Source organism: Zeugodacus cucurbitae, chromosome 2 (assembly GCF_028554725.1).
Source record: "Zeugodacus cucurbitae isolate PBARC_wt_2022May chromosome 2, idZeuCucr1.2, whole genome shotgun sequence".
Taxonomy (NCBI): Eukaryota; Metazoa; Arthropoda; class Insecta; order Diptera; family Tephritidae; genus Zeugodacus; species Zeugodacus cucurbitae.
Genome location: NC_071667.1, coordinates 27527304 through 27541793, shown reverse-complemented (window position 1 = coordinate 27541793; position 14490 = coordinate 27527304). Strand labels below are relative to the sequence as shown.

General features: G+C 37.6%; 2 protein-coding genes across 3 annotated transcripts; both read right to left on the bottom strand.

Annotated features, from left to right (window-relative positions):
* Positions 1-3395: 3395 nt before the first annotated feature.
* LOC128919933 (uncharacterized) lies at positions 3396-4229 on the bottom strand. The gene is made up of 2 exons (XM_054225770.1): positions 3954-4229; positions 3396-3659 (listed from the first exon to the last, which is right to left on the bottom strand). The coding sequence occupies exons 1-2, from the start codon at positions 4227-4229 to the stop codon at positions 3396-3398; spliced, it is 540 nt and encodes a 179-aa protein (XP_054081745.1).
* Positions 4230-11580: 7351 nt separating this feature from the next.
* Positions 11581-13567, bottom strand: LOC105213671 (venom protease). Of its 2 annotated transcripts, XM_011186658.3 has the most exons (5): positions 13406-13567; positions 13166-13342; positions 12904-13105; positions 11856-12381; positions 11581-11769 (listed from the first exon to the last, which is right to left on the bottom strand). In XM_011186658.3, the coding sequence occupies exons 1-5, from the start codon at positions 13494-13496 to the stop codon at positions 11734-11736; spliced, it is 1032 nt and encodes a 343-aa protein (XP_011184960.1). In that variant the 5' UTR covers positions 13497-13567; the 3' UTR covers positions 11581-11733. The 2 variants fall into 2 exon arrangements, with proteins under 2 accessions (XP_011184960.1, XP_011184959.1); XM_011186657.3 differs by having other exon boundaries at positions 11581-12381.
* Between the last annotated feature and the right edge of the window lie 923 nt (positions 13568-14490).

The window sequence follows — 14490 nt, the reverse complement described above, 5'->3', positions numbered from 1 at the left end:
GGCTCCACCAAAAACGTTCATTGACAATCAAGATCTTTTAAAGTCCTGTGCAGTACTTCCAGCGACTTCTTGAATATTTGGAAAATCTTCGTTAAAGCGCTATTTTTGGCTATTTGGACTTTATGGCGAATATATATGTCAAATTGTGTGTTATCTTAATAAAATTACATCAATAAATTGCGAGAGTATAAAATGTTCGGTTGGACCCGAATTTAGCCTTTCCTTATTTGTTACAAATTGTTTTGGGCTATCGACACAACCTTATACAATTGAACAATAACAAAAATATTTTAACAAAGCAACAATGACAACCTTCAAAATATTATTTTTTTGTTTTCTCTTTTTATATTTTTCTTGTCAACTCGAATAAAATTCTCTTATTATTATCTTCCTCGCAATTTTTCCATATTTACTCACTTTCGTTCTCGTCGGCCGTTCTCGTTTTTTTGTGGCACAAACGAACAGCAATTCATTTTTATATTATATTATCATTAATTAAAAATTATTTTTTTTTTAATTCCGCACACGACCATTCAGTAAGGAGCCGACCATGCGAGTGATATTAACCCCCCTCCCGTACCCCCGTGCCCGAGTGACGCCTACAACTCTACAACGCATAGTTAGTCGCCGAGCGGCTTTTCAAAATTTTTAACTAGTGATATCTTTTGAATGGAATGTCAGAATCTAATAATTCAAAAAGTTATATAAAGGTTTTGAAGCGGTCTTAAATAATAAATCATTTATTTCGATAAGGATTAATACTAAGGTACAAATAAAGATCCTTTTCAAGTAGTGGTATTTTAATTAATTTTTATATAAAATCGATTATTGTGACAATAATAATAATATCTACAAAATTGTAGTACATCACTTTGTTATATCTTCAATCGTTTTCGCAGCATTCGCGATTAAAGAAAGCAACGGTGAAAGAATTTTTCAAATCGGTTCAGTAGTTTCAGATCCTATTCGAGACAAACAAACAAAAAAACAAACCTTTCCTCTTTATAATATTAGTATAGATTTCGTATTCGTTAGGTTATTCTGGTAGGCTAAAAAGTCACACATAGACCAGTTTTGGTTCTTTGCGATACCAGTTGGAGTGCCGTCACGTAGTTAATGAGGAGTAATCATCCTTTAAGATGCCTGCGCTTCTTGCGAATTTCAAAAGGCTTTGTGGCATCACCAACGAAATCACTTCCAGATTAACGTAATGTGTAGTCCCCAAATGCTGAAGCCGTAGTCTTGATAATGCAGGACATTCACAGAAGAGGTGTTCAATTGTGTCTCTGGTGCCTTGCTATTGACATTTCCTGCAGTCTTCGCTATCTATCAGCCCCATCTGGTAGGCGTGCGCCGCCACAAGACAGTGACCAGTGAGTACGCCGACCATATTCCTACATTTGCTTCTATCGAACGTCAATATAAATCTCATGTACTTTTTATCTATCGCCTTACACATAACTTTTGCGGTTTTGCATCCGGTATATTCTTCCAGCGCGCTTTGAACTTTTTTCCAAGTTTCTGTCTAAATCATCATATAGATGGTGTATAGGTTTATCTTCGTTGATAATGCTTTCGGATGACAGTTTTACGCCGCGTTTGGCAATCTCGTCCACTATCTCGTTACCCTCTATGCCTGGCACCCAGTAGAATTGAAGTCGCCTATTTCTAACGACATCATCCACTGCTGTCCTACCACACAAGACACTTTTGGGCGATATGTTGAAGGAGGATATTGCCTTGATTGATTAGAGTATCCTGTTGGTGTGCTTAAGGATAGCTCAGCGGCTTTTCCCATTGCAAACACCTCCGCTTGAAATAGACTGCAGTGATCCGGTAGTTTGAATGGTTGACTTACACCTAACTCCGGACAGTATATCCCCGCGCCTACTCCGTCCTTCATTTTCGAGCCGTCCGTAAATATGTTTAAATTATTGCGTGCAGGTGCTATGCCCTTACGCCAGCCATCTCGTTCTAAGTTTACTTTGAACCTTCTTTCCCATTTGAAAAATGGGGTCAGGTATTCGGTGTCCGCTAAACTGCCATTACCCACTGAGCTATGCCCGAAGGTTCTATGCATAAATTCTCCTGCTGCCATAAGGCGTCCCGACGATTTTGCCGCGCTGTTTTCATCAAAGAAATCTATAGGCGGCAGGTTTAGTATTATTTCAGGAGCCGCCGTTGGGGTGGTTTTTAGTGCCCCCGTTATGCAAAAAGCCGCCAGCCGCTGAACCCTTTCCATTGGCTTTCGATACGATTCGATTTCGATTCTGTGTCTAAAATAAAAAGCTTTTTTCTTTATAAACTGTTAAAAAGTAAAATGCTCTTGCAACTGTGAATAGTTGTGAAAATGAATTTGTTGTAATAGAGATATTTTACTTTTGTCGTTATTTTTATACAAAGAGGAAAAATATGAACATGTTGACATGTTGTTGTTGTTGAGTTATTGAGCCGTTTTTATATTCTCGCAAAAAAGTTGCTAAAAGAGTATAATAGTTTTGTTTACATAACGGTTGTTTGTAACGCCCAAAACATAACGAGTTAGATATAGGGTTATATATGTAGAAGTCACCAGGCGTGGGGATCGGTAGACGTGTATAGCGGTATGTCAGTATGTACCAATGTGAATGCGTAGGTACGAGTAGGCGCGAGAATAAATAAAAGATGCTTACTGCTTGACGTCCAAAATTAGAGAGAGTGAGTTTATTGTTAATTCTTGCTTAAGTACAAACATGAATATCATAGTAAAAGGAATAAAGGATTAAAAGCTAGGGTTGTAATTTAGAGTGTTGCGCTGTAGTGTAAGGTTAGCGCCGTAGTAATTGTAGGAGGTTGCCACAGTACTCCCCTCCTAGACACTTTGGGAAGTGGCGATAAAAGCTGGTTTCAATCGATCGATTGAAACTTTAACTATGCTGCCGTTCACATCTATTGAAAAATATTTAGGAAATCGTTGAATGATTTTGTATGGTCTTTGTATGGTGGCGATAGCGAAGGTCGTATTAGGTCATCTCGGATAAATACTTGCTCGCAGGTTTTCAGTCCTGAGTGCACGAATACTTTTTGCTTTGTATGCCAAGCGGTGTCCACTGGTCGTAGATCTCTCATACATTTGCGTAGTTATTTGACCATGTCTGTTTCGTTGATCGTTGGTTTTGTATCCGTAAAAAATTCTGAGGGTAATCGGAGATTCTCTCCATAAACTAGATCGGCTGGTGATGCATCTAAGTCGTTTTTGTACGTGGATCGTAATCCCAATAATATTAGAGGTAAATACGAAGTCCATTGATTAGTGTTGTGACATAGGAGTGCTGCTTTTAAAGTACGATGCCATCTTTTGACAAGTCCATTTGGTTGTGGGTGGTATGGCGTAGTACGAAAATGACGAGTGCCTACTAGTTGTAGTAGCTGTTGAAACAGAGCGCTTTCAAACGGCGTCCTAAATCGGATGTGATGGTTGCAGGTACACCAAATCGTGAGATCCAACCATTTAAAAGTGCTTTGGCGACGGTTTGTGCAGTTATATCTGGAATAGGCAGTGCTTCTGGCCAGCGTGTAAACCTATCCAATATAGTGAGACAATAACGATTTCCATCTGAGGGTGGAAATGGTCCAACTAAGTCGATGTGAATGTGTGTAAAACGTTGAGTCGGAGATTTCTGACGTTGAAAAAGACTACGGTTATGTCGAATAGTTTTATTCCGTTGACACTGCAGACAGCAACGAGCTAAATTTCTGCTATCTCGTTGGATACCAGGCCAAACGAAGCGTTCAGTTGCTAATCGAGTTGTACCTTTTATGCCTCGGTGAGACAGATTGTGAATTGATCGTAGAAATGTATCTCTAAACTTTTTGGTTATAAACGGTCGGAAGCGTCCAGTTGAGGTATCGCAGTATAAACTTTTGGAGCTGAAAGGTAGAACGAAACTTTGTAGATTAAGTGAATGATTTACGTTACCACTTAAGAGTTTCTGAAGCTCCTCATCGTTGGATTGATCGTCAGCCAAATCGTCATAATTTAAAGATTCGGTGGAAAGAGCATTTATGCGTGAAAGCAGGTCTGCTGTAACGTTATCTTCACCACTGACATGACGAATGTCGGTTGTGATCTGTGCTATGAAGTCGAGTTGACGAATCTGTCGATTAGAAGCTCGGTCAAGCTTCTGTTGAAAAGCGTAAATAAGCGGCTTGTGATCGGTGTAAATATGACATCGGCGACCATCGACCATGTATCTAAAATGTCGTAATGCTAGGTATGCGGCTGTCAGCTCCCTGTCGTAAGTGCTATATCTTTTTTCAGCACTAGTGAATTTACGAGAAAAATCCTAAAGGTTGTAGGGCACCATCCACGATTTGATTTAATACAGCACCAGCAGCGAAATCTGACGCGTCTACCAATAAGGAAAGTTCCGTATTGTGTAGTGGATGAGCGAGTAATGTACAGTTGGCTAGTTGCTCCTTACATGCTGTAAATCTGTCCAACGTTTCTGCTGACCATGTAAGCGGTGTGGTGTCGTTTCGACGATTACTGCGTACCATGTCGAAAAGAGGGCCTTGGTTCTTCAGTGCGTTCGGTATGAAACGCCGATAGAAATTGAGCATTGCTAGAAAACGCTTCAATTCCTTGACAATTTTCGGTTGTTTAAAATTTCGTAGGGCTTCAACGCGTTCTGGTAATGGTCGAATACCATCTTTCGTAATAGAGTGTCCGAGAAATCGTAGTTCCGAGACGCCGAGTTCGGATTTGCTAACGTTGATAGTGAGGTTGTTCTCCCTTAATCGTTGAAAAACTTGACGAAGGTGATTTTGATAATCTTCTTCCGATGTGGATGCAATGCAAACATCATCGAGATAAACGAAGACGAAGTATAAACCACGAAGAACTTCATTTATTAGCCTTTGGAAAGTTTGTGCTGCATTGCGCAAACCGAAGGTCATATGTGTAAATTCATAGAGTCCGAAGGGGGTTGTTATAGCCGTTTTACAGATGTCTTCTTTATTAATAGGTACTTGATGAAAGGCTTTCTTTAAATCGATTTTCGAAAAGACGCGTTTTCCGGCCAAGATGTTGGAGAAGTCGTGTAGAAATGGTAACGGGTATCGATCAGGAACTGTTACTGTGTTCAGGGCTCTATAATCTCCGCATGGCCTCCATGTCCCATCAGTTTTCTGTACCATATGCAATGGGCTTGCCCAATTACTACTGGATGGGAGGCAAATGCCCAGTTTCAGTAAAGAATCGAATTCTTCTTTAGCAGCTTTCAGCTTTTCGGGTGAGAGACGTCGTGGTCGTGCGAATACTGGTTGACCGGTGGTGATTATCCGATGCTCTACTGACGATTTCGTTGCTGTATTAAGCGGTCGCGAGCGTGTGATGTCACCGTATTCCTCGAGAATATTTGAATAAGTTGAATTTGCGTTAAATGATTTAATGCCGAGTATATGAGTTTTGTCTATTCCGCAAACCGTCTTCAATTCGGTTTTGCGATCGAGTAGACATTTATTTTTTAGGTCGACTAAAAGTTCGAAGTGTGCTAGAAAATCAGCACCAATAATTGCTTGAGAAACATCAGCAATTAGAAAATTCCATATAAATTGGCGTCGTAAATTGAGGTTAAGTTTGAGGATCGCCTCACCGTATACAGAGATGGGCGAACCGTTTGCAGCAAACAGTTGCATACCGTTAGGTGAAGCTCGGGCTGTGTTAGCGCACTTTGGTATAACGGAGACGTCCGCACCGGTATCTATTAAAAAATGCATTTTTGCTGACGTGTCGTATATGCGTAAATGGTATGTTTGGACAGTTTTAGATGGTTTGCCTAAATCTAAAACTGTAGCAGCCGAGCTGGCCTACGATGATTTTTTCGATGATACAAAATTACAGGGCTCTCTGCATTTAGTTGCCTTCGCGCCGAATTTGTTGTGGTACCAACATAACGTTTTATCCGGTTTATTTAACGGAGTATGGGGTCCACGTGACCTAGAGCGTGATCGCGAACGAATGTTTGATCCCTTTCTACTAAAAAGTTTATGCACTTGCCTGGTTAGTTCCACTATTTCGAGTTTGAGGTTAGAAACTTCACTAAGCGTGAGTACCTCTTGCGTGTTGTTGTTGCGAATCCCGATGCTTTCGATGATGGAATCGGCGATTTTGAGCTTTTCCACCATAGCGACGTTTGTGGCTATTATTGCTGATTGTACGTATGGAGGAAGTCGGCTTACCCACAGATCGTGCAAAATGCTGTCACTCAGAGTCGGCCCGGCTGCGCTTTTCATCTCGTTGAATAGTTCGCTGGGGCGTCGATCGCCCAGAACCATGTCCTTAAGAACTTGACTGTCCGAAAAATGTTCGATTATTTTCTCCTGGATGTACTTGTATTTAAAATTAGTCGGTGCTGCGTCCACTATGCAGCGAAGCTCCATCAACTTCTTAGGCGGCACACTAGCGAGAACGATGTCGTATTTCTTATTGTCGCTGTTTATCGAAGAAGCGCTAAACCAAAAATCCAATGAATAAAAATCAGCTTCGATATTGTCCTCTGTCATCGTTGGTAATGGCAATCGTGGAGTAGAGTTTGGATTATCCAAAATACTGACATCGGAGTAGCGGTTTCCAGAAACCACATGGCTGTCGTTTAACGCCATTCGAATGAGTAGCTTAAGCTTTATTGCTTCAGCTTTGTTGTTGTGTTCAATTTACCTGACGGGTCACCAGATGTAGAAGTCACCAGGCGTGGGGATCGGTAGTCGTGTATAGCGGTATGTCAGTATGTACCAATGTGAATGCGTAGGTACGAGTAGGCGCGAGAATAAATAAAAGATGCTTACTGCTTGACGTCCACAATTAGAGAGAGTGAGTTTATTGTTAATTCTTGCTTAAGTACAAACATGAATATCATAGGAAAAGGAATAAAGGATTAAAAGCTAGGGTTGTAATTTAGAGTGTTGCGCTGTAGTGTAAAGGTCCAAACCCAATGCTGGCTGGCTTTGCTTGCTTTGCTGTGGGAACTGTCAAAACTGAATAGAACTACACTACAGCACATGAAAAGAGACCAAATGCAGCTTTGCTTCAAGCGCTTGAAGTTTCAAATAGCTCTATGCTCTATTTGCCAGCGCTTCTGGGGCTTTTGACATTTGATATTGTAACTAGAGTTACCAGTTTGGGCGAAATGTACCAATTTCAGTAATTTTTTTGATGCTACATTGACACGCAAATAATTATCACATATGCGTTTGCCAGTACAAATAGTTAAAATGTAGAATATTTAAAAGATTTGATATATTTATGTAGAAATTTACAAAGAGTTTATAATAATATATGATTTAACATGAAATTATTACCAAGTTTTGATTGACTTTTTGATTTACAAAAAATTAAGTGTGTGGCAACAGTGATTGTGACATTATTTTGAAATCGTTCAAAGCAGTCATTTGGTCATACAAGCATTCAAAGTACGCAAAGTCAACGAAAGCAAGTAAAGCCATCCAGCATTGGGTCTGGACCTTAAGGTTAGCGCCGTAGTAATTGTAGGAGGTTGACACAGTTGCTTTCGATACGATTCGATTTCGATTCTGTGTCTAAAATAAAAAGCTTTTTTCTTTATAAACTGTTAAAAAGTAAAATGCTCTTGCAACTGTGAATAGTTGTGAACATGAATTTGTTGTAATAGAGATATTTTACTTTTGTCGTTATTTTTATACAAAGAGGAAAAATATGAACATGTTGACATGTTGTTGTTGAGTTATTGAGCGTTTTTATACTCTCGCAAAAAAGTTGCTAAAAGAGTATAATAGTTTTGTTTAAATAACGGTTGTTTATAACACCCAAAACTTAACGAGTTAGATATAGGGTTATATATACCAAAGTGAGTCAGCGTGAAGAGTGGTGTTCAAATCCGGATGTCTGTCTGGCCCCCCATCGGTCCGTCTGTGCGAGCTGTAACTTGAGTAAAAATTAAGATATCTTGATGAAACTTGGCACACCTATTTCACCATAGGAAGCTTGCTTTCGAAAATGAGCAAAATCGGACCACTGCCACGCCCACAAAATGGCGAAAACCGAAAACACATAAAGTACCATAACTAAGCCATAAATAAAGCTATGGAAATAAAATTTGGTATGAAGGATCGCACTATGAAGGGGCACATTTGGATGAAATTTTTTTGGGGAAGCGGGCGTGGCCCCGCCCCCTATTAAGTTTTTTGTACATATCTCGCAAACCAATGAAGCTATATAAACCAAACTTTCTGCAGTGTCCACTTCTTAATACAGTCCAAAAATGAAAGAAATCGGATCATAACCACGCCCACCTCCCATACAAAAGTTAGGTTGAAAATTAGTAAAAGTGGGTTAACTCACTAAGGAAAAACGTCAGAAACACTAAATTTCACATAAGGAATGGCAGATGAAAGCTGCACTCAAATTTTTTTACAAAATGGAAAATGGGCGTGGCGTCGCCCACTTATGGGTAAAAAACCATATCTCAGGAACTACTCGACCGATTTCAATGAAACTTGGTTTGTAATAGTTTCCTTACGTCCCAATAATATGTTGTGAAAATTGGCCAAATCGCTTCACAACCACGCCTACTTCCTATATACCAGAACTTAGAAGATGATCTGAATCGTTTACTTTACAATATATAAAGTGAGCACAAGTAAACTGTACAAATACTGTATTTATAGTGTGGCAGCCCATTTCTAAAAATCGCCGAAATCGGACCATAGGTTTTCAAGGCCCCATGTATCGAACATGAGGACCTCGGTGCTTCTAACCTAATATTATGGTTTCCAACTTTCAATGGACTTTATACAATATATGTGACAAATATGTGGGTCAAATTGTATATTACATAATATAAATAAAGTTAAATAAATAAATTGCGAGAGTATAAAATGTTCGGTTACACCCGAACTTAGCCCTCCCTTACTTGTTAAGATATTTTTTCTTGTGAAAACACAACTAGCATCGTATAAATATTGACGTAATATACATTGAACGTCTAGCAGTCGCGAAGTATTCACCCGCAATCCATCAATATTCCATATAGATCGCGATCCTAATATCACGATAAATATTGAACGTGTAACATATTTTGTGATATGGATCGTAATCCTTCATTATTGCATACTAAACGTTCAATAAATATCGCGATACAGGAAATATGACGATATATATTGAACGTGTAGCATGCGCCTTACTGCTATGGACACTGATTTCTTTTCAGCAAAATTTGGGAAGCAGAATATTTTTCTGATATACTGGTGTGACATTGAAGCAGAGAGGCTCTGGAGGGCAGCAAACGATACCCCTTATCCTATAACAACAGCACGTCACAATTACTGTGTGTTTTACAAGTGCAGTTCACAAACTAACATTCGCATGGCTCACCCTCTGATAAATTTTAAGAAAAAACTATGAAATATGCTCCTTTTTTAGAACATATTATTTTTACCATCTTTTATTTCATTTTTGTTTGCACTGTTACCACTCACGTGAAGTTGAGGAAAATCAAGTGCGGCATATAATTGATTAGTACTTTCATAATGTCTGCTGTCTTAGCAAAGCTTCAAAATATGTGTGTGTGTAGATGCTGAGCAATATTCAAGATAGATAGAGAGCTCGGCTTATCGTCAAAAATGGAATTTCACGGAATTTCACATAAATCAATTAAAACCATAATAATTATATATATACATATTCTTTATTCGTTGTATACATAATTCTACTGTACATTTGCATGTCACTGAGCTCCATGTCTCCATGTCTAAAATGAAACATTGAGCTGAGAACTACATTCATTTTCAAGATGCTATTGTTTGTAATGTAGCTGGAATAACTAAAACCAACGAATCGTTGTTGAACTTGATTATACATTCCTCTGTATTTGGCAATATATGTACAGTCTGAAATTTATAAAATTATCTCTCATGAAAATTCCGGATTGGAATATCGGTCAAGAATTGTATGATATTGTTACAGCCAACATGATCCATGATTCATGCGGTGTTATAAACTTAGACAATAGAAAATGTACGAAAAGTTGTCCAAAAAATTGTGTAAAGAATACAATCCACAATATCGATGGTTAACAATTGTATCGTCTTAGAGAGACTGAACATGGTGGTTAATCACATCAATTACGCATGTAATGGTACAACCGTTGACATTGACAATCAATGGGTGGTTTCGTATTCCTGTTATAAAACGTGCGTCAATCAAAAACCACATTAACTGCGTTTTTAAAACTATGCAACCGATCAGGTATTCTCGGTCAATTCGCAAAGACATTCGAGTATACTGATGTGCACGATATTATAAAGTGGGAGCCACGACACCGAGATGTTCCGGTTGGAGGAGTTAGTGACATACATTAGGCTGATTATGCACAGTCCATCCAAAGCAAAGCGAATGTTTCTTCTTGCGTTTATAGATTCAAATCAGTATTTGTATGCACTTCAGAATTCTTTTTGGCCTTTCTAATTTGTCAGAAGTGGGTCAGAATTTCGATTTCATATTATAATTATAATTATAGCGTGTTTTGAGTTTTTCTCTGATTTTTTATTGCGGTGACCACTGTGATGCGAGATAGAAATCTTCATCAATTTTTTATACTCTCGCAACATGTTGCACAGAGTATTATAGTTTTGTTCAAATAACGGTTGTTTGTGTCACCAAGAAATAAAAGAGTTAGATATGGGGATATATATACATAAATGATCAGGATGGCGAGTGGAGTTGAAATCCGGATGTCTGTCCGTCCGTCTGCCTGTCCGTCTGTCCATGCAAGCGATAACTTGGGTAAAAATTAAGATATCTTTATGAAACGATGAGATGGTAATCTATTCGTAATGTACAGTGGAACTTCTCTAACTCGAATCTCCATAATCCACAAAAAAACTTCGAGATATGGAAATTTACAACAAAACATACATTTTTCAAAAAGCTGTTAAATATAGATTTATGCACAGTTTTGTTTATTTACTTCGCATAAAGTTTTATTAAAAGACGTTAAAATATGTATTATGTAATTTTGTTTGTTGCACTTTGCTACTGTTTGTCTCTTGACGTCTGTATCCCATGCCTTTGTTACATGATTTAAGCAATCCATAAGTGTAATATCATATTGCCAATTCAAGAATTCGAGTTATAGAGATGTTCGAGTTAAGGAAGTTTAAGTTATGGAAGGAAATTTGAATTAAATATGATTTCTAAACACTAGTGCCAATTCAAAAGAGTGAAATCGGTTGAGGAATTATCTCAGCCTTAATATACTATATAGAATGACTTTCGCTATTCTTGTGGGCTTTATACTGAATATATGGGTAAAATTGTGTGTTATCTTAAAAATCATAAATAAATTGCGAGTATATAAAATTTTCGGTTACAACCGAACTTAGTTTTCCTTATTTGTTTAATAAAAACCTTTACCAATATATGTATATGTATATGTATATCTTATTTCTACTCTTTTGAGCATAACAAATTCCAAGAGCATACAATTTTCGGTTAAATCCAAACTTATGTAGCTCTTACGAAAAGATTTTGACTAATTTCATTAAATATAAACAACATTGGTGTAATTTTATTGATCTTGTTCCACATATTTTTCTTTGTTTTTTTTTTATTAATTTTTATTTGGCCATACATGAAATTCGATGATACAATTCAATTCAAATCTACCGATAACTTAAGCCGGTTTCGAAATAGATTCATTACAACACCTACTTCCGTTATACCACAAATTTGAAGTCCAACTGATTCGTGCACTTTATGGCCACACATGAAATTGGATGAAATCCGCAAAAGCTGTAACATTTATATTTATGCTTGGTATATCCTGTTCACCACATACCTGCTGGCCTAACGATACTACACCGGCGACCATATACAAACATCTAGATTCCAGATAATGGGGAAATTTTATAAGTATAGGTCCACCGGAGTCACCTTTGCACGTATCCGTGGTTTCTCCGTGCAGACAAAATTGTACACGATCACGAAGACCGCGTTGCAAATCCTGTGTTTCATTTGAAATCTCGGTACAATTGACATTGTCCATTTTATTTAATAGGACGCGGCGCAATTGTGGAGACATTTCCTCCAATGCGCCAGTGTAGCCCCAACCAACGGCCCAATATTGGTCTTGGTTGTATGCCATAAAATTTGGTGTGAGTATACAAGCGGGTTGAACATAGTCCGTGAAAGTGACTGTGCCATTCAATTCCAACAACATTATATCGTAGTACTTTGAAGTGTTGTTCATAAAGTTGTATCTCGAGTGCGATATCGCTCTGCTGACTGAGAACTGCTGTACTCCCACATCATCTTTCGTGGTGCTGAAGTCCACATCGCCAAGTCGCACGACATTTATGGGATCACTGTAAACAGTTTGCAGTTAACAATTAGCTAATAAATATATTGAAATTTTAGTAGGTTTTTAAATTTATGCTAATTCAATCTTCTGGATTTCGGATTCCTCAAACAATTTATCTATTTTGCTTCGTTTATCTGACAACCTCTACTGTAATTTTATTGAACACTTAAACGGAACAGCAAAACAATATGATTCAACGATGAATATGGTATATTTACGAGATATACCTTCTGAATAGTTCTTGCTTTTGAAATATACGATCCCAATATGAGCTCTTAATGCCATCCAAAAAGTTACGGACTACACGACGTTAACCTTGAACATTATCAGAATACCGACAGTTGCCAGAGATGCAATAATAGAATGATACAATTCAATTCAAATCTATCGATAACTTAAGCTATGGCATTTCGAATATGTGCCTACTTGCAAAACAAATCACAGACTGGCTTATTGCTATGGACCCTGATTTCATTACAGCAAAATTTAGGAAACAGAATATTTTTGTAATATTTTATTGACCTACCCATTCCCACAGTGACTCGCAGTCAAAACGAAGCGTTCACTTATCAGCGTACCGCCACAGAACCATTTAGTTTCGTTAGTCGTAGAGTTGAAATTGCCTAGCAAAGCAGCTGGTGGAAATTCCTTCAATTTAGCTATTTTTCCGCCCGTTATAAATTTTTGGGAACATTCATTAGATATCATTTTCGTGTATCTTTCACAGGCTGAACATTTTCAAAAATAAATCAGATCGAAATTCAATTCAGTAAAATTTTACTCCTCACCCAATTCTGACTTCAATACTGGAGGGATATTGATTATGTAGTTAGGCTCTTCGGGACAGCAAACGATACCCCTTCTTCTATTACAATATGATATATCACCCTCTTGGCTCAGCACGTCGCAATTACTGAATGTTTTACAAGTGCAGTTCTCAAACTTACATTCGCATGGCTCGCCTTCTGATAATTTAAAAAAAAAAAACTATGAAATTTGCCTTCTTTTTTAGAACATATTAATTTTACCAGCTTTTAATATCATTTTTGTTTGCACTGTTATCACTAACGTGAAGATGAGGAAGATCAAATGCGGCAAATAATTCACTAGTACTTTCATAATGGAAGCTTTTTAACAACTGTCTGCTGTCTTGGCAAAGCTTCAATTTGTGCACTTAGATGGTGAAGAATTTTCAAGATAGATAATAAGGTTATGCTCTTCATAAGTCATCGATTATGTTGCAGAGTATTTAGAGAGAGAGAGAGCGAGAGAGATAGAGAGGCAGAGCTTGGCTTATTATCAAAAATTGAATTTCACCGAATTTCACAAAAATCAATGGAATCTAAATATATGAGAATAACAGCCCTATTCTGTGCACTTTACAAATTCAACAACTTTCTAATTCATAAAATTTTTGCAATTTATCAAACATTTCATATTCAGTTTTTCAGTGTCTAAACTAAAACTCTGTTTTCTTTATAAAATGGTCTTGTCAGTGCGCTTTACGAATAAAATATCTCGCCGTGGATAGTTGTGAAAGTGAATTTGTTGTAATAGAGATATTTTACTTTTGTCGTTATTTTTATACAAAGTGGAAAAATATGAACATGTTGATGGCTCGCGTTATTGAGCCGTTTTTATACTCTAGCAACAAAGTTGCTAATACCCCTGACAGACGGCGGCGTTAACTCGGAATAACTGCTTTAATAGGGGTTAATTCGAGAGTTATCTCAGTTAACGCCGTTTACTAACTCCCATTTAATCCTCAAAATTTTAGAAAGTTAGTGGGAGTTCGTGGCATTTTCGTTGGCAACATTGTTAAACATGGCCGCTTTTTATCTATTGTGAATGAAAATATGCAGTACTGACAGATGTTTTTCAATTAAATGTAAACAAAAACATACGCTTGCTAATTTTTTCTAAAATGGAAGTAATAATAATAACGTATTTATATCTATTTTTTTAATAATTAGTGATTTTGTACTATTTGTGCGGCTAACAACCGCAATAATTGATTCTGTCACCCACAAAATTGGAACTGATTAAAAGCGCAGTTAATCGGGAATAACTTTGCCGTCTGTCTAGCGTATAAGACAGTATAACCTCATGTTCT

Excerpts from the sequence above, each read along its gene's own strand:
- LOC128919933 (XM_054225770.1), bottom strand. The coding sequence starts at position 4,229 with ATGGTCGATGGTCGCCGATGTCATATTTACACCGATCACAAGCCGCTT. Across the intron at positions 3,660-3,953 it reads AGAAACTCTTAAGTGGTAAC|AAATCTCCGACTCAACGTTT; the intron begins GTAAATCATTCA and ends TTTCAACGTCAG.
- LOC105213671 (XM_011186657.3), bottom strand. The coding sequence starts at position 13,496 with ATGAAAGTACTAGTGAATTATTTGCCGCATTTGATCTTCCTCATCTTC. Across the intron at positions 13,343-13,405 it reads AAAAATGATATTAAAAGCTG|AAGGCGAGCCATGCGAATGT; the intron begins GTAAAATTAATA and ends TTAAATTATCAG. Across the intron at positions 13,106-13,165 it reads AGTATTGAAGTCAGAATTGG|CCTGTGAAAGATACACGAAA; the intron begins GTGAGGAGTAAA and ends GAAAATGTTCAG.